Below are 17827 nucleotides of genomic sequence, written 5' to 3' on the forward strand. Positions count from 1 at the left end.
TTTTTGCTCAGGACAGGTAGCATTATTTGTGGGTACCTATTTGAAAGGAAAGGATCTTGGCTGCAGAATATTTCCCTCATCCTTGGACATCTTTTTTTTGTCGTACTATCCTAAATTCTGATTTTCTTTTGAGTTTAATCTCTCCTTTAAGAGATTTAAGTGTGGTGATTTGCAGCTTAGTTTGAATTACTCTAATGGGCTTCCCTGGTAGCTCACTGGTAAAGAATCCGCCTGCAATGTGGGAGACCTGGGATCCATCCCTGGGTTGGGAAGATCCCCTGAAGGGAAATGCTACCCACTCCAGTATTCTGGCCTGGAGAATTCCATGGACTGTAGTCTGTGGGGTTGCAAAGAGTCAGACATGGCGGGGTGACTTTTACTTTCACTGTAATGGAACTCTGTACTTGCTTCTAATACCTGGTGAGGATCATTCCACTGTGGAACTAGGACTGTTGATGAAACAGCTTATTTAGGAGTCTCCTAAGGTTGAGGCTTCCTTATTGGCTCGGTGGTAAAGAAGCTGCCTGCCGACGCTGGAGACTCGGGTTGAATCCCTAGGTTGGGGATTCCGATCCCCAAGAGAAGGAAATGGCAACCCACTTCCAGTATTCTTGCCTGGGAAATCCCAAGGACAGAGGAGCCTGGTGGGCTACAGTGCATAGGGTCACACAGAGTCAAATACAACTAAGCAATTCAACAACATCAAGGCCAGGGTGGTGGCTGGAGGCGTCCCAGGGTGGAATACTTAAATGCGTGAGAAGAGGGCATTGGAGGGACAATGAAAGAATGTAGAAAACAAACTGTAATTATACAAGAGTTCGTGGGGCTGTTCCTCCTCTGGAATCCCCCTGCCTCAGGTGCTTACTTAGCACCTAACTCCACTAGGCTTCCCTGGATGCTGGGTTTTAGGTGAGTCCCAGCTCCCTAGAATCTGTGCATTCTGAGTTCCCCTCTGTAGTCAGCTGCTGGCAGTCTGACTGGCCCTGGAGTCTGAGTTGGGGCCAGGACAGATTTGAACCTTTGGGAACTGGGTATTTTAACACTCCCTTCACCAGAATCGCTTTCTGACTTGAGAACGGCTTACCATCCACAGTTCTGTGTGGCCCTTCACCTTCCCCCAGCTCTGCTGGGAGCCAGAGAGCAGCCCAGAGGCTGGCTTGCTCACTCAGATTCCTGCCTGCTTGGCGGGAGGACCACAGGAAGATTGTTCAGGGGAGCCTTTCCTAAGTGCTTCTTGTCTCCATGCTGTCTTGTCTCTCTCAGTAATTTGCTGTTTTGTTTCTTCATCTCAGCTATTTATCTTGTGAACTCTTATTGTCAAATCTGTGGCTGTGATAACCAGACCGAGTTTGTCCTGGTTATTGTAGAAAACGTGTTCTTGGTCAAAAGCAGCCCTTTTCTCCCTTCAGTCTGTCTGCAGAGCAGTTCCATCTCTCGGCACATCCTGCCAACTATTCTAACCATTCCTTTCTGTGACTCTCCTGTTTAGGTCTCCTGTTGCAGTGACCACCAGTGCAAGTGGCTTCCAGCTCCCATGGGCACCTTCTCCACCCAGACCCTGGCCCTGAACATCACGTCTTGTCATGACACCCCAGCTGCTCTTCGGTATGCCTGGACCCCATGGCCGTGTGAATATAAGCAGTGTCCCCTGTACCACCCCACCAGTACCCTGCCAGCTCCTCCCTTCATTGTTCTCATTACAAACCCGAGCCCTGGCTCTCACAGCAGGACTGCTAAATGATTTCATAGCAGTGCAATCACGTTTTAGACACAAGTGTGGATCCTTTAGATTTGGGCATTTAGGAGTTTAAATGACAACTACTGATTTTTAATGGAAATTAATCAAACTGCCTCACTGACAGCACCCGGCTAGCACACGGCTGTTTCGATTTTCTGAGATGCCAGGGCTGGTAGGCGAATGCAACGCTTGCCTTCTGCCCTCAGCCACACCAGGTACCCATAGTAGACTAATTACCAACTACAAACAAGTTGAATCCGTGTCATTCACTTCCTTCATTATTTGGAGTGAACAGTCTTTAACACTTTTGTGTTACCTCTAGACTGTGGAAACTCAGGATTGGAAGAGATTTCAAGGCCGTGGAGGCTGACGAGCATTTATGTGTTTGTTTTTTACTAAAATCTGACAAGTGGTTATTCCATTTCTGTAGTTTCCATTCTAAGCTTCCCAACAGTTTTTCCTCATGTGGAACTGAAATGTTTCTTCTGGTACACAACAGTCTTTCAGAGAATTGAAGAGGGCCCTGTTCTGTGCTAAGCTAAAACCAACTCTGTTCCTTTAGTCTAAATGATAATGTGAACGTTTAAAACAAAGAAACCACAGCCACGTGCAGGGATTTTGGGAGGCGTGAAGGGGCGGCTATGAGGTGGTGAGAGAGGGTGTGATGGGGCAGCCTGTGCGGGAACCACATGACTGCAGAGGTCACTGAGGGTAGATAGCGGTATCTGGCTCTTGACAGGTAAGAGGTTTAACAGCGAAAATAATCCAGAGGGGAGAACAAAGAGTCTTAAAGTAAAGCTACATAAGCATTTAGAAAAATAATCCAGATGGGACAAATGTGAAAGAGGGCTTTGGTGTATACTGTTGAGAATCATAATGGTGTTTACTGGCTGATTAAAAACAGCTGAAGGCACTTGGTAATTGTCATCTATTAAGAAGCTGGAAATAAAAGTAACATCCTGAGTCATGGGTACACATTGATCTCTAGACAAAAATGGGTTTGGAACAGGCTTACAAATTGTCCTTTGAAGCTGAGAAAGGAGCGAGATTTATCTGCGAGTAGTTTCCATTGTCTTAATGTGAAAAACAGGCACAGAACCACACGCATCACTCTCGACACCTGCCCCAAGGGGTCCTAGTGTAACTGAACGGCAGGAATGCTTTGTTAGTGCCAGGATTTTATTTAAAATTTTATGTATTTTTAAATTTTTTGGCTGCACCACACAGCAAGCAGAATCCTAATTCCCTGACCAAGGATTGAACCCGTGCCCCCTGCAGTGCAGTCTTAACCACTGGACTACCAGGGAAGTCCCAGTACCAAAACTTTAGTTAGCAAAAACCAAAACAGCTATGCAGCATGCAAGCAACTTTGGCTTCTTTGAGGACTTCTAGTGTACAATTGGAGAAGGCAATGGCACCCCACTCCAGTACTCTTGCCTGGAAAATCCCATGGACGGAGGAGCCTGGTAGGCTGCAGTCCATGGGGTTGCTTAAGAGTCAGACATGACTGAGCGACTTCACTTTCACGCATTGGAGAAGGAAATGGCAACCCACTCCAGTGTTCTTTCCTGGAGAATCCCAGGGACAGGGGAGCCTGGTGGGCTGCCATCTATGGGGTCGCACAGTCAGACACGACCGAAGTGACTTAGCAGCAGCAGCAGCCGTGTACAGTTAACTCCTCATACCTGCACTTTGGCCTCTGATTCATTTGACCTCACAGAAACCACGAACCCTGCACCAACTCCTGAGAAAAAAATGAATCTACTGTCTACCCCCAACATACAGGCGCTCAGTAGCTATTCTAATCTGGAAGGAGCAAGAGACAGCCAAGAGCTCTAGGCTATGCTCCCTTCCCTCCTAGTAAGTAACCTAGGGCACACCATATAACTAGTTAGATTTCGGTAGTGGATATCTTCATGCAAAGTCATGTGAAAATTAATTTATTTTTAATGGTTGAATAATTTAAAACATTCTGTAGGAATTCAGTTTATTTCTCAAATGAAAATAATACTGTTTGAAAATGAAATTCGTGATCACTGTAGAAGACCTGGAAGCTCAAGAAGAGTAAAAGCAGGTAAAATCACTCCCAAATTCATCATCTGGACAGTGTCTTGGTGAACATCACTTGATTTGTTTGGGTCACATTTTACATACCACTACACTGTCTAGTCAAGGCAATGGTTTTTCCCGTGGTCATGTATGGATGTGAGAGTTGGACTGTGAAGAAAGCTGATCGCCGAAGAATCGATGCTTTTGAACTGTGGTGTTGGAGAAGACTCTTGAGAGTCCCTTATACTGCAAGGAGATCCAACCAGTCCATTCTAGAGGAGATCAATCCTGGATGTTCATTGGAGGGACTGATGCTAAAGCTGAAGCTGCAATACTTTGGCCACCTCATGCGACGAGTTGACTCACTGGAAAAGACTCTGATGCTGGGAAAGGTTGGGGGCGGGAGGAGAAGGGGACGACAGAGAATGAGATGGCTGGATGGCATCACCGACTCTGTGGACATGAGTTTGAGTGTACTCCGGGAGTTGGTGATGGACAGGGAGGCCTGGCGTGCTGTGATTCATGGGATCGCGGAGAGTCGGACACGACTGAGCGACTGAACTGAACACTGTATATTATTTTGGAATTGGTGTTTTTGACTTATTCTAACAAAATAATTTTCCTAGGTAAAGTGGAAAGAGATTTCATTTGCTTCAGTTTGTGGGTGTCCCATACTTTAACCAATTTGCCATGAGTGGACATAGAGGGTTTTAAACTAATACTGTGATAACTGTTACATGTCAACATCATTCTGCACTTAATCTCTTAGGGTCCTTAACATGGACTAACAGGTTTAAGGATAAATATGTTTAACATTTTAATACCTACAGCTTAGCCCTTCCAAAGGTTTCAACAGTTGACATTCCCACCAAAGTAGAGTCCCATATTTTCCCCTATTCTCACCGACATTGAATACTGTCAAACTTAAGAAATCTTTAACAATCCAATAGATGAAAAAAATTAAGTGTATAGCTAGGACAGTATTTTTCAAGTTATTTAAAACAATGATTCATAGTAAAAACACTGTATCATTCCCCATGTGTACTGTGTGAATGGGAGATAAACACCTATATACACAGTATAGTTGAATTCAACCTTTCAGCATGTGATGCAGCCGAGTATGTTCTGTCTTCGAATTTAATTTTAAAAGATGTGGGTCTTGACTGCCAAAGTTGAAAACAACCAACAAGGCTGAGATTTGTAGTTTGAAAAACACTTCTACGGAAGCTACAAATGAATACTTATCAAAGTAAACCATGCACTAACTTATGGGCTTCCCTGTGGCTCAGCTGGTAAAGAATCCACCTGCAATGCAGAAGACCTGAGTTTGATCCCTGGGTTGGGAAGATCTCCTGGAGAAGGGAAAGCTACCCACTCCAGTATTCTGGCCTGGAGAATTCCATGGACTTTGTGGGGTCGCAAAGAGTTGGACACAACTGAGCGACTTTCACTTCACTTCATGCATTAACTTATAAAAACTTTTTTAATATCTTTCTTAAAATGAAGCTCACTGTGAACTTGTAATTAACTTGGGCTGTAACAGAATGGAAAGATACAGGTTATGTCATAAAAGCAGCAGATACCATTTCTGTGTTAAGTGCAAATGGGTTCTGGAATCTGATATAGAGAAATAAGAAAAATGAAAAACATGCAACAGTTTTGAGTGACCTTTCTATCCCTGATTTGCTATTATCCATATTTGATTATATTTTTGCACTGTAAAAGTCATACAAACTTTTAAGACCATAATTAAGAGTCATAAAATGAACATTAGTCACTTTAGCTTCTGATACGTTATGGTGGCCAGTGTGATGTGCTCTAAAGGCTGCATTTGATCCGTCCCTCGGCTATCCAGATACAGTCCCATAAAATGCCAGGCCCCGTTTGTTTTCTGTTAGTGGCTATGGATTGTAGCACAGTGACAACCCAGTTCTCTCCACTCCTTCCCCATCCTTCTACCTCTGGCCTCCTTTGGTTCCTTCCATTCCAGCCAGCCCTGGTTCCTGGCTGGTTGACAGTGAATCATCACACAAGGTACGGTGGAGGTGAACTGGCTGGGCTTCGGTAATAGGGTAAGCCTCTACCTTAATGCTAATAAATGGAGTCCAGAAAATTCTGTTATATGGAATGCAGTGTTATTACACAACTAATGAACTGACGGGGTGAGTCTGTTACGGAGGATGGGACCCAATCATGTTATTTGTGTTAGTCTATGGCTTCAATGTATTCAGCGGAGCCACAGAGGGGATGTAGACAAGGCTAGAGATGATTTTTTGGATCCTCTTGTGAAATGTGAAAAAGATGAACAGTGGGCCTTGGACTGGACCTTCCAGCTTGGGGATGAGTAGGATCTGATTCTGATCACACTGACATGAAGATAAAGCAGCAGCTGGCTGCAAGGGCTGAGACAGTCAACGACCCAGGCTCAGAATCAAGGGTGGAGGGTTGTCAGAAGGTGTAAAATTCTGATTATATCGTGATGACAAGATGAAAATAAGCAGAACTGTCAACAGAAATTTATTACTAAAAATAAAACAGCTGAAGTTTCTCCCAGGTAGCTGTCACCATGGGAACCTCTGTGACAAAACATGTTAATTTACTATCTTCTTCACTCCTGAGTTGCTGCCTGCTTCTATATAATCTAATTAAGCTAAAATACCCATCCTGATGAGAATGATGTGGTATCGATCCCTTTTACTTCAATCCGAAGACCGAGATGGGCTACAAGGTGATGGAGACTTCAGGTGCTGTAGGTGAGCGTCTACCAAGGGTTCATGGGTCAGGAACATGGGTTGGTAAGAAGACACAAAGGCTGTAGGCTGAAGCTCCGGGAGGTCCAAGGATCCTGGAGAAAAAATTCCTTAAGTTCCACTGCTGCCTGGGAATCTTAGGAGACTGGCCTGATCAAATACACACATATCCTTTTAATTCTTTCAACTCCTTCACATCTGGCAGCCCAATTTTGCCCTTGTTTGATGAGATAGGACAGATATTTACTTTTACAATGAAGCAAACTGGCTGAAATACAGCCAGTGGTGCTGGGAAAGCTAGAAAGCCACTTGTAAATCAATCACAGCCCTACACCCTACACAAAAATAAACTCAAAATGGCAAAGACTTTATATAAGACACGACACCATAAAACTAGAAGAGAACACAGGCAAAACATATGACATAAATTGAATGTTTTATGTTTTCTTAGGTCAGTCTCCCAAGGTAAAAGAAATAAAAGCAAAAATAAACAAATGGCATCCAATCAAACTTACAGGTTTTTGCACAGCAAAGGAAACTATAAAATGAAAAGACGACCTATGGACTGGGAGAAAATATTTACAAATGATGCGACTGACAATGGTTTTGTTTCCAAAACATACTAATAGTTCATACAGTTAAAAAAACCCAATTGAAAATGACCAGAACATCTAAACAGACATTTCTCCAAAGAAGACATACATATGTCCAATAGGCACATGAAAAGATGCTGCTGCTAAGTAGCTTCAGTCGTGTCCAACTCTGTGTGACCCCATAGACAGCAGCCCACCAGGCTCCTCTGTCCCTGGGATTCTCCAGGCAAGAATACTGGAGTGGACTGCCATTTCCTTCTCCAGAAAAGATGCTTATCATCCCTAATTATTACAGAAATGAAAATCAAAATTACAATGATTTACTACCACCTCACGTTAGTTAGAATGATCATTTAAAAAGTCTACAAAATAATAAATGTTGGAGACTGTGGAGAAAAAGGAACCCTTCTACACTGCTGATGGAATGTAAGTTGGTGCAACCACTGTGGAAAACAGTATGGGGGTTCCTCAAAAAACTAGTTATAAATATGATCTAGCAATCCCACTCCTGAGCATATACCCAGACGAAACTATAATCCAAAGATATGTGCACCCCTATGTTCTAGCAACATAATAGTCACGTCACTGACAGGTGAATAAATGGAAGACGTGGTATGTAAACATATATACACATACATACACACAATGCGATGTAACTCAGCAATAAAAAAGAACGAAATTATGCCATTTGCAGCAACATGGATGATGGACAGAGGTTATTATACAAAGTGAAGTCAGTCAGAAAGACAAATACCATATGATATTGCTTATATGTGGAGTATAAAATACAACACAAATGAACATATCCACAAAACAAAAACAGACTCATTGACATAGAGAACAGACTTGTGGTTGCCAAGAGAGAGGAAAGGATTGGGAGTTTGGGATTAGTAGACTAGACACGCAGACTAGTATATACATGGATAAAATGCATGGATATTTTATGGATGGATGGATAAAAACCATCCATAATGGAAAAAAAAACAGGGTCTTAGTGTATAGCACAGTGAACTATAGTCAATATCCCGTGATAAAACAGAATATAAAGTATATATGTATAACTGAATCACTTCGTTGTACAGCAGAAATTAACAGTGTAAATCAAACTACAATAAATGTTACAGAAAACAAAAAAGGAGAAAACTGGGGCTGAAACAGATTAAGTAACTTGCCTAAGGTTACAGAGCACAGTAGGCAAAGCCAGAGAAAAGACTATTTTCTCATTTCTAGTCCAGAGCTCTCCCTATGACTCCCATGCTGGATCCTCTGGTCACTCCACTCATTTGTGGGGGGAATCCATGGAGCATAGGCAGGACCAAGGCCATGAATTTCCTCACTACATATTATGTTTCAAGTCCCACAGTAAACTTCCCCTTAGAGTTCTGCTGAGGACATCCAGTTTAGAAAATGAGCTGCTCTAAGTTCTTGGTGAGCCCTGCCACCCCAGGATCTCAGCCACGCGTTCAGACTTCTGCTAGGGCTACCTGTGGCTGGAGCAGGGCAAGCCTTTGTCACTCACTGTCCAGGTCAGTGGGATACTCGGCGATGAAGGAAGAGGGAAGGGTAGCCTAAAAATGGTCAACTTTCAAACCAGAACGGAAAAATAAAAAAGATACCTTGTAGAATGGGATCACTATGATCTTCATCGAAGGTGTGTCTCTGAAAGGCTTCAAAGCTTGTAGCTATGTCATTCTCTAGCTGTTCTTGTGGCGGGGGGCTGTCTCCAGGTTTGCACACATCAAACTTCACCCACTGGTAACTGCAGGACCAAAGGGAACATTATTGAGTTGTCTTTTGGCTGTTAACAATCCATTCGTTCCTCCAAAGGGATCAGGTATTTTTTTCTTTAGGTCTCTCCTATATATATCTGAAAAACATATTAACTAACCAAAACTGAAAAGGACACAGACAGGCATCTCTAGTGACACTTATTCTGCAGGACTTCCCCATCCGTTTGGTGTCATGATGCACACAAATGATAAGACCTTCAGGACAGCAGGGTACCGTCCACAGGCCGCAAAAGACAATTCTGTGCCTTATGTACTGAAGCAGCTAATAAATAGATGAACAAGCAGAGCAGTGACCACCAGTTTAGTCCCTGGCCCACTGGTCATGGAGCTTCTTTCAAGGAAATGGATTCGACCCCACTTACTTGACACATTTTCGAGCTCCTGGACAACTCTGGATCAGGTTGTGGATGGCTGGATGAGAAAACCCAAAAAAGTCAGCTCCAGATGGATGCAGGTTGGGTATTAGTTTTCCCCTAAATGGGAGAGAGAGAATTTTTGCTTGAGAGCTGAGAGATGAGTATGAACACAGAGTGGTCTTTCCTGACTTGGAGAGTCTGGAGACTGTAGCTGCCAAGATACGCCAAGGACATAGGCTAGCTTTCTATACAATAAGGGATCTCTACTCATTAAAAGCAAGAGAGAAGGTCTTACTGTACCCCAACTGACCTTTCTAGCCTGCCTTCTAGTTATTGGTCAACTTACATAGCCACGCTGATGGTCTTGAGCAGCTCTGCGTGACAGGCATCAGCGGAGGAGCTGATGATAGCATTCTGGGGGTCGTCTTCAGGAACAATTTCAAACTGAGAAAGATAAAGGAGCAATAAGCCCAGTCTTCAGGGAGAAGGTGGTAGGTCACACTGCTGCTACTGCTATTCTTCACTCTGGAACCTGAAGCAAGGTGTACCTCTTGTTTAACAGTGTCTTGGCTGTTAGACACTCCAAGCCATAAAACAAAGAAAGGCTTTCAACTGTTTGATTCTACACCCTTTGTTTAACTACTGTCCAATGCTTAATTTGTTCCTTTCCAGATGCTTTCTTATCCACTAACATATTTATAAGCTATACAGATATTTTAAAACAAATGAGATTGTTCTCCACATAATCTTACGTTGATTTTTACAGTATCTATGAAGAGATCTAGGCCATTCTGACTACAAATCCCCACTTCACTTTATTTTTTGAGTTGTAAAATATCTTGATTGTTTATAAAAAGAAACTGTTAGATCAAAATTCTACTGAGGAATTTTTGCCAGGAAAGTATTTTGTAACAAGTGCGATCTAGCTAACAATTTCCTTTCGAGTTTTCTATACTGTTTAAAGACTTTTGACAAAAAAAAAAGAAAAAGAAAAGTTCTTTTCTGTAACAGGTTCTATATTTAGTCAGTTAAATTCTTTGATCAGTTTTCTATATAGTTCACTTAAGCAGTTTCCAGTTTTTCAAAGTTTAATCAAATTATCCCACAGGATTAATCTATTTTCTGTATACCTCTATATATACACCCACACACATATACACTATATACATATAGTGTGTATGTGTTTATAATTATGTGCATTTATCATTTTTTTTTAAGACTCCAAAACAAACCTTACTGAGTAGCTTCTACTACTGTTAGTTTTCTTCTGTGGTTATTATTTCATTTGATTCAATCTTCCTGTGTCAAATTTCAGAGCTCTTTCAACTTTGTCAATAATATATTATCTTGTGAGTAGTTTCAGTCAGAATGGTTTTGTTATTTCAATGACATATGTTGCAAATTTAACATTCTGATGGTTTATATTGCTTTCTCAGCTAATTCATGAAAAAACTGTGAGCAATTATCTTCAAATATTTCAGGGTTGCTCTTCTATTTGATATTGATCACGCCAATCCCAATCTTTTATAGTGTGTGTACACTTATATATCCTATCCGAGCAAAGCACAGTTAAAAGCTTAAAATGTATTATTTTGGTCTTGGGATCTTTCTCTACTTCATTCTTTTAACTGTTGTGTATAATATTACACAAGGTGGATATATGTTAATTTTTAACCATTCTCCTACTGATGGCTATTTAGGCTACTTTTAAATTCTTGCTATTGCAAACAATGTCACAATTATACTGTTATATGTAACTCTTCTGTTCACATTTACGCATTTCTCTAAGACATTGTAGAATATCTAGAAGTATCCTGGACCAAAAATTCACACATTAAAATTGTTGATACTACCCCAGCAGCCTTCCAAATAAAGGAACTTTACAATTTTCACTCCTACTAATGCCATTTGTACTTGTTTTCCTACATGCTGGCCAACATTTGCTGTTATCTATCTGATATTTGCGTATGAGAAAAATAAGATCTTTCTATTTTCATCTCCCTAACCACGAGTGATGTCTGCTCTCATCGACCATCTGCACTGTTTCTGTGAAATACCTGTTTTTTCCCCATCTGATTGCTTTTGGATTTTAATCCACTGTGATATGTTTTCTTCTTGTTTGTTGCTTGAATTTTAACTTTGATTATGGTAGTTTTTGTCATTCAGAAGTGTTTAAAATTTTAATAGTCAAATCTGTTACTATTTTCCATTATGGCTTCTACTTTTCACATCTTGCTAAAGAAAACCTTTCACCTCACCCTAGGACTATAAAAATATTGTTCTATGTTTTAACATATTACGGTATAGAACATTCTATGAAGCTAAAGCAGGTAAAACTCATTCTGGCATTTATAGTCAAATAGATAAACAGAACTGTCTGGAAACACAACAAAGTATTACATGTATTTAGTATACATTAAAGGTGTCACTTGATGTCAGTTAGGGAAAAAAATGAAAGCTCAGTCTGTAGAATTCTCTAGGCCAGAATACTGGAGTGGGTAGCCTTTCCCTTCTCCAGGGGATCTTCCCAATCCAGGGATAGAATCCAGGTCTCCCGCACTGCAGGCAGATTCTTTACCAGCTGAACCATAAGCAAAGACACTTCACTTCAAAGGTGGCACTTGATGTCAGTTAGGGGAAAAAAATGAAAGCTCACAAGGTACCTGAAAATTCTGTCTGGATGGACTAATGGCTTAATAAAAAAAACAAAAAACCCTACAGAATCTTTGTTTTCAAAAATACTTTAGCATTTGTCTTTCAGGGCTCCCTTGGTGGCTCAGATGGTAAAGAATTCACCTGCAATGCAAGAGACCCAGGTTCAATCCCTGGGTTGGGAAGATCCTCTGGAAAAGGAAATGGCAACCCACTCCAGTATTCTTGCCTGGAGAATCCCATGGGCAGAGGATCCTAGTGGGCTACAGTCCATGGGATGGCAAAGAGTTGGACTGAGCAGCTAACACTTTCAGAGGAAATTAAGGACCAGCTTGTTGGTTGCCATTTACATTCTATTAGGATTCTGATTAGATTTTCCTTAAATATATAGATTTGTTATAAACACTGCTACAACATCAAGTCTGTCTGTTAGAACACTTTCTAAAGAGAAATGCTGCATGGCCACGGTCATCAGAACTGTCAGCTGCATTTAAGAGCCTTCTAACAAGGATAGGAGCGATGCAGTATTATCCACAAGTGGCAGGCAGGTTCTCAGCTTCTGCTCAAAGCTTCCACCCCATTTTCCAGCCATCTGCAACATCATCAGACAGCGAAGCCTGCAACTCTGACAACAGTCCATCTTCCCCAAGGATCAGAGGACATGGTGTGGGAAAATGAACCATCTTGAACCACAGCACTGAGAGGACGCGCAGTCAGGGATTTCCCTGGTAGTCCAGTGGTTAAGAGTCTGCCTACCAAGGCAGGGGACACAGGCTCAATCCCTGGTCCCAGAAGACCTCACATGCTGTGCAGCAGCTTAGCCTATGCGCCACAACTACTGAGCCTGCATGCCTAGAGCCCGTGCTCCACAAGAGAGAAGCCACCGCAACGAGAAGCCCGTGCCCAGCAATGAAGACCCAGTGCAGCCGAACATAAATGAATAAATTAAAAAAGAAAAAGAGCACGTGCAGTCAGAAGTGAATACGTAGTTTCTCTGCTGCCTCCATTTCGGTTCCACCTGAACTGGCAGAGTGTCACACTAATCCTCCCTGAGTGTAAGCCTGCACTCCACACGCGAGCAGTTTGGCCAGGCCTCACACGGTCACCGCTAATGTGACGAGCAGAATGGTTCAGGGCAAGGGGTGTCAGTCGGGGAATCATACGGATGCAGATTCATATCCCGGCTCCATCACTTACTGGCAGAGAGCCTTTCACAGAGAAGGCTCTCAGAAAAAGAGGGGAAAAAAACTGAAACCCAGCAGTTATCCTTAGGGCGGGTACCTGAGGCTGCGTGCCACCGTCCTTGATCTGACACGTGTACAGACACTCCTGGTCCGGACTCCTCATGCTGGCGTAGACCCGAGTGCTGCAGTAGCCCACGGGGTAGATGGCAGTCTCGTCATGGAAGCCAGGTCGGTCGGTGATGATCTGGAAAAGAAAAGATCCCCCCAACTTGCTACTGAGGTCGCTGGAGAACTGAAAAGCCCAGGGTATGGTGAAAGCTTCTAGAACCACCTTGGGGCTGCAAAGAGTGACTCAGATCAGAGACAAAGAGTGCTGGATGTGCAGTCGATGAAAACAATCTGCTTTCCCAGGGACTGAAGCTTTTCAGGGGTTGGTCTGGATCAGCAAGGGACTGCTGCTAATGGGAACAGGGAGGGAAGGCTCAACCCCACTCCCGAATCTCTGCCTCTCCTCTCTCTTGGTCGCTGGGCTCACTCACCTCCCCCAGGCTATACACTGTTAGGCCCCCCAGTCCGATGGGGAACACAGGCCGTCCTGAGGGGTCCAGGGCAATGGGCTGAACCGGCTTGCGAGCACCTGCCTCCATTTTCTTTTTCTTGGATGTTTTCTTCAGAACTGAAACGCAAATCTGGGGTCACCCACTTTAGGTCCCTCCCGATGCTGAGGGGAAGGGAAAAAACTGACACGATGCTAAGAGCAATGAGCCAATCCTGGTTCTACGCACGCACTGAAAGGGCACATGGGGCTCTTCCCCAAAGCCCTGTTTATCTTTCTAACCCACCCACCTGGCTGTAACCAATTTCAGCATCAGTGCTTAGGCTCTAGAAGCCTTATATTTTGTAAGGCCTCTGGCTTCACTTATAAGGTCAGCAATTTCCCAATCCATCCGTGTGCTCAAAGGCCACTGAGCCCATTTCCCTGCCTCTAGGAAAGACTGAACTAGAGGCTCCCAGACAGTTGGGAGTGTAGGAGAAGTGGGGGAGGCCCTGAACTGCTCCCATTACATTTAATCAGGTCTCACTGTGAGTCCTCTACCCAGAGTGGCTTGAAGACACTTGGTTTTCAAGGGCTTTTACCAGGGGTGCTTAAGGACCAGTGAGAGTTTACATCATCTTTGTGGCTGAGTGTCTGCCAGTCAGGACCAGGTTCCTGTCATTAGTTGCTGAGCCACCAGGACAACTGATATCCTCTCCCCAAGGTACCTTCCAGTTTGTTGTTCTCTTTGCCTTTTTCTTTTTTCTCCTTCTTGGATTTCTTCCCAAATGGTTCCTCAGCCCCAGTGCTCGGCCCAGACACCGGTCCAGCTCCCTGGAGGGTTCCCACAGAGCTGGCCACACTGTAAGTCAGGGGCAAACTGGAGCTGTGGGAAGGAGCTACAGCCTGTACGTCCCCTTCGGTTAGGGCCTGTAGCTGGAGGAGCTTCTTCAGCAAGTACCTGAGGTTGGAGGAAAGGGAACAGGGGTATGAGCGTCTGTCTTGTCTCAATTCCATATTTTATTCAAGTACTAGGAAAAGTCAGTAGTACATGCAAAGATTATCACATTCACAAAAGTAAAGTTCTTACTGGACCCTGGGAAAAACCAAGCTCCAGAGGATAACACCTCAAGAAGCTAAGGATAAAGGACTACAGTGCATCCCTTCTGCATATGGAGAGCCCTTCTAACTGGATGCTGGAAGATGTTATGCTTGCAAAGGGCACATATCATGAGCTGCTCACTCATAGAGTACTACATACTGAATAAATATTTGTAGGAAAAAAAAATGCAGTTTCTTTTATTCCTTGGCTTTTGTAAGAGCAGAGTTATAATGAAATTACTTATTAGATGTGGTCAGAGGGTTTAGTCAGAAAGATGGAGAGAGCTGTTTCATCATCACAGTCTAACATGACCTGGGTTGCTATGAACCAGTAACGGGCTGTGAGTTTCTCTGGACCACACTGGTGGCCGGTGCAAAATACAAAAATCTTGATGGAGGAAAAGACCCCCAAGAGCACCAACACCACATCAATCACCAAAAATGTGATTCTGAACACAAAGCGACCCCAGCTCACCGTCTCTCTTCTTTTGCTTTAAGAAATTTTTCCTCAAGACGAGCAATTTCATCACAAATAGCAGCATTTTCCTTGAAGAAAGATTTGGAATATAATCACACAAAAGGAATAAAAGATCAAAGTACGTTGAGAAGAGGACCTATATTCCAAACCAAAGAGGTATGGGTTGCTAGGGAGAAGAGCCAGTCTACATTGCAGACAAACTGTAAACAAACCTGTAAGTAAAGGCAGGGCCAATTTCTACTACAGGCAGAGTTCCGTTCTGTTCTGTCGCTCAGTCGTGTCCGACTCTTTGCGACCCCGTGGACTGTAGCCTACCAGGCTTCTCCATCCATGGGATTCTCCAGGCAAGAATACTGGAGTGGGTTACCATTTCCTTCTCCAGGGGATCTTACAGGCAGAGTAGTAATTTGGAAACTGCACCATCTTTGAGTGAATAGGGGGAGTTAGTAATGATTTCGCCAGAACAATACAGCAAAGTAGGGTTGTCCCAGGAAAAATCAACACATATTGTCACCTTAATTAGCCTTCAGCAACCCACTCCAGCGTTCTTGCCTGGAGAATCTCAGGGATGGGGGAGCATGGTGGGCTGCCATCTATGGGGTCGCACAGAGTCTGACACGACTGAAGTGACTTAGCAGCAGCAGCAGCAGTGAGAAGGCCATACTGCTCAAATCTATAGATACTTTAGCTCAACCCTTTTAACAATGGGGAACGTCCTCATTCCCAAGTGCCTTGACTCTTCAGTTCAGTCGCTCAGTTGGTCCGACTCTTTGCGACCCCATGAATCACAGCACGCCAGGCCTCCCTGTCCATCACCAACTGCCGGAGTTCACTCAAACTCATGTCCATCGAGTTGGTGATGCCATCCAGCCATCTCATTCTCTGTCGTCCCCGTCTCCTCCCGCCCCCAATCCCTCCCAGCATCAGAGTCTTTTCCAGTGAGTCAACTCGTCGCATGAGGTGGCTAAAGTATTAGGGAGCCTATAAAACCAACCTAACCCAAAGCACACCATGCAGTAATGAACCTTAGAGAGAAAAATCTGGATGGAACAAAATCAAGTCTAGTCTATAAAATTTTAAACTTCACAACCTATTTACATGTATTCAAGCATCATCTTTCTTTACTGATGGCTCCATTTATCTTCCAAACATGAGTCCTGAGGGGACTGTTTCAATCTGGATGTTCCACAGTTGGGACCTCAAATGTTGAAAGATCAAAACAATACCTTTTTTCTTCACAAAACCTTCTTCATGGGTCTGATGGAACCAATAACCTAATAATACAGGTGCCAAGCTTTAGGTACCGCTGATATTTAGGGATAAAAGAAAGGCAACATCAATTAGACACCAAATTCTTTTAATTCTGCTTTTCTTACTTCTCTCCAGTGCACACAGCAGGCGCCAAATAAATGTGCTCAGAATAAATGTTCTAATTTCCAGACCTTTCCTTGTGCGTCCAAAAAAACCTAAGGGATGTTTAAATTTTGGTATGCGAAGAGGTAAGGTGTTGATTCACATGTAGGAAGACATTTCAGATACTTGCTGTCTCCAAGCACTGAGCTGAGCTTGAGCAAGCCACAATATCGTCTAACAGTTGTGGCTGGCAAACCAGAAAGAGTTCATTCATTCAATAAACCCGGTGCATCTACAATAAAAGATCGGCAGAAAACTCGGAAGACTCAAAAGAAGAGATAAGAAGCGGGGACTACTTAAAGTTTCATGTGCCTGTTTAGGGAAGGGGTCGGCTGTGGGTGTGCGGAGTGCGTGGGAAACAGGCTGCAGCAATGGAAGTAAAAAACTAGAATCAGGTGTTTGACTTGTTGGAGTCAGGGTTCTGCCAGAGTTCGCAAGTTTCTCTGGAGAACCAAAGGCATTTCCAAGGATTCTGTGGCAATAAGGATAATGACTAAAGCTTACTGACACATCTTCTAGGTACTGGCCCCTTAACGTTCCTCATTTAATTTTCATTAACTCAGCAAGGTAGTTAGTTATTAGCTCTCATCTGCAGACGAGGAAACAGAATTACAGGAATTACATAATTCGCACGAGGCTAACAAGTACCGTAGAAGAGCTAACATTCTATTAACACTGCCACTCTGGGAAGTGGAACAGTTTGGGGAAAGATTTCGGGAGTTAGGAGAGGCTACGGCTGAAGGCCCGAGCGCCGGCATACTTACAAACACCGTGGCTTTGGCCGCTCTGCGCAGCCGCAGGTACTTGAGCCGGTACTTCTCGTTCTGGCTCTTCTTCGGGAGCTTTTTCATCCTGGCCTTGCTGGACTGCAGCGGGTCTCGCGGCGAGGAGGCCAGGCTGCCCAGCAGGCTCATGGTCCGGCCCCGCTATGGGGGCTCCAGGGCGCGGCCTGCATTGGCCCTTCCGCTGAGGAGCGGCCCTCAACGCCGGCTTGGTCTGGGCTGGGCTGGCGGCAGCGGGCCTCTAAAAAACGACCTCTCTGGAAGGTTCACCAGGCGCGTGGCTAGGCCAGAAATCCTGCAACCGAATCGACTCCAGGCGCCTCCTGCACTTCCGCGTCGGAAGTCAGCCGCGACAGGAGGTTACGTCACCGCGTCAACCTCACGTAACTTCCGGTGCTGGGATCCC

The 17827-nt window shown here is 43.9% G+C and overlaps 2 protein-coding genes across 6 annotated transcripts in view; one reads left to right on the forward strand and one right to left on the reverse strand.

Annotated features, from left to right (window-relative positions):
- Nucleotides 1-2701, forward strand: part of SIAE (sialic acid acetylesterase) — a 39366-nt gene extending 36665 nt beyond the window's left edge. For all 5 annotated transcript variants that reach the window (XM_088832380.1, XM_055415967.2, XM_055415969.2 and 2 more), the window contains one exon: nt 1490-2701. In XM_088832380.1, the coding sequence (XP_088688506.1) occupies nt 1490-1741 (252 nt within the window). In that variant the 3' untranslated portion in view covers nt 1742-2701. The remainder of the gene's footprint in view (nt 1-1489) is intronic.
- Nucleotides 2702-2953: 252 nt separating this feature from the next.
- TBRG1 (transforming growth factor beta regulator 1) lies at nt 2954-17784 on the reverse strand. The gene is made up of 9 exons (XM_055415971.2): nt 17404-17784; nt 15224-15294; nt 14376-14608; nt 13652-13788; nt 13210-13356; nt 9623-9720; nt 9283-9393; nt 8747-8889; nt 2954-6632 (listed from the first exon to the last, which is right to left on the reverse strand). Exons 1-9 carry the CDS (start codon nt 17551-17553, stop codon nt 6487-6489), a joined length of 1236 nt encoding a protein of 411 aa, XP_055271946.1. The 5' UTR covers nt 17554-17784; the 3' UTR covers nt 2954-6486.
- Between the last annotated feature and the right edge of the window lie 43 nt (nt 17785-17827).

This window comes from Moschus berezovskii, chromosome 25, assembly GCF_049115385.1.
Source record: "Moschus berezovskii isolate FMDL1 chromosome 25, NW_MosBer_1.0, whole genome shotgun sequence".
Taxonomy (NCBI): Eukaryota; Metazoa; Chordata; class Mammalia; order Artiodactyla; family Moschidae; genus Moschus; species Moschus berezovskii.

Bases quoted from the DNA above. Each gene is read 5' to 3' on its own strand.
- TBRG1 (XM_055415971.2), bottom strand. From the start codon at position 17,553: ATGAGCCTGCTGGGCAGCCTGGCCTCCTCGCCGCGAGACCCGCTGCAG. The intron at 15,295-17,403 runs GTAAGTATGCCG...TCTTTCTTCAAG, and splicing joins CGGCCAAAGCCACGGTGTTT to GAAAATGCTGCTATTTGTGA. The intron at 14,609-15,223 runs GTGAGCTGGGGT...CTCCAACCTCAG, and splicing joins AAAGCAAAAGAAGAGAGACG to GTACTTGCTGAAGAAGCTCC.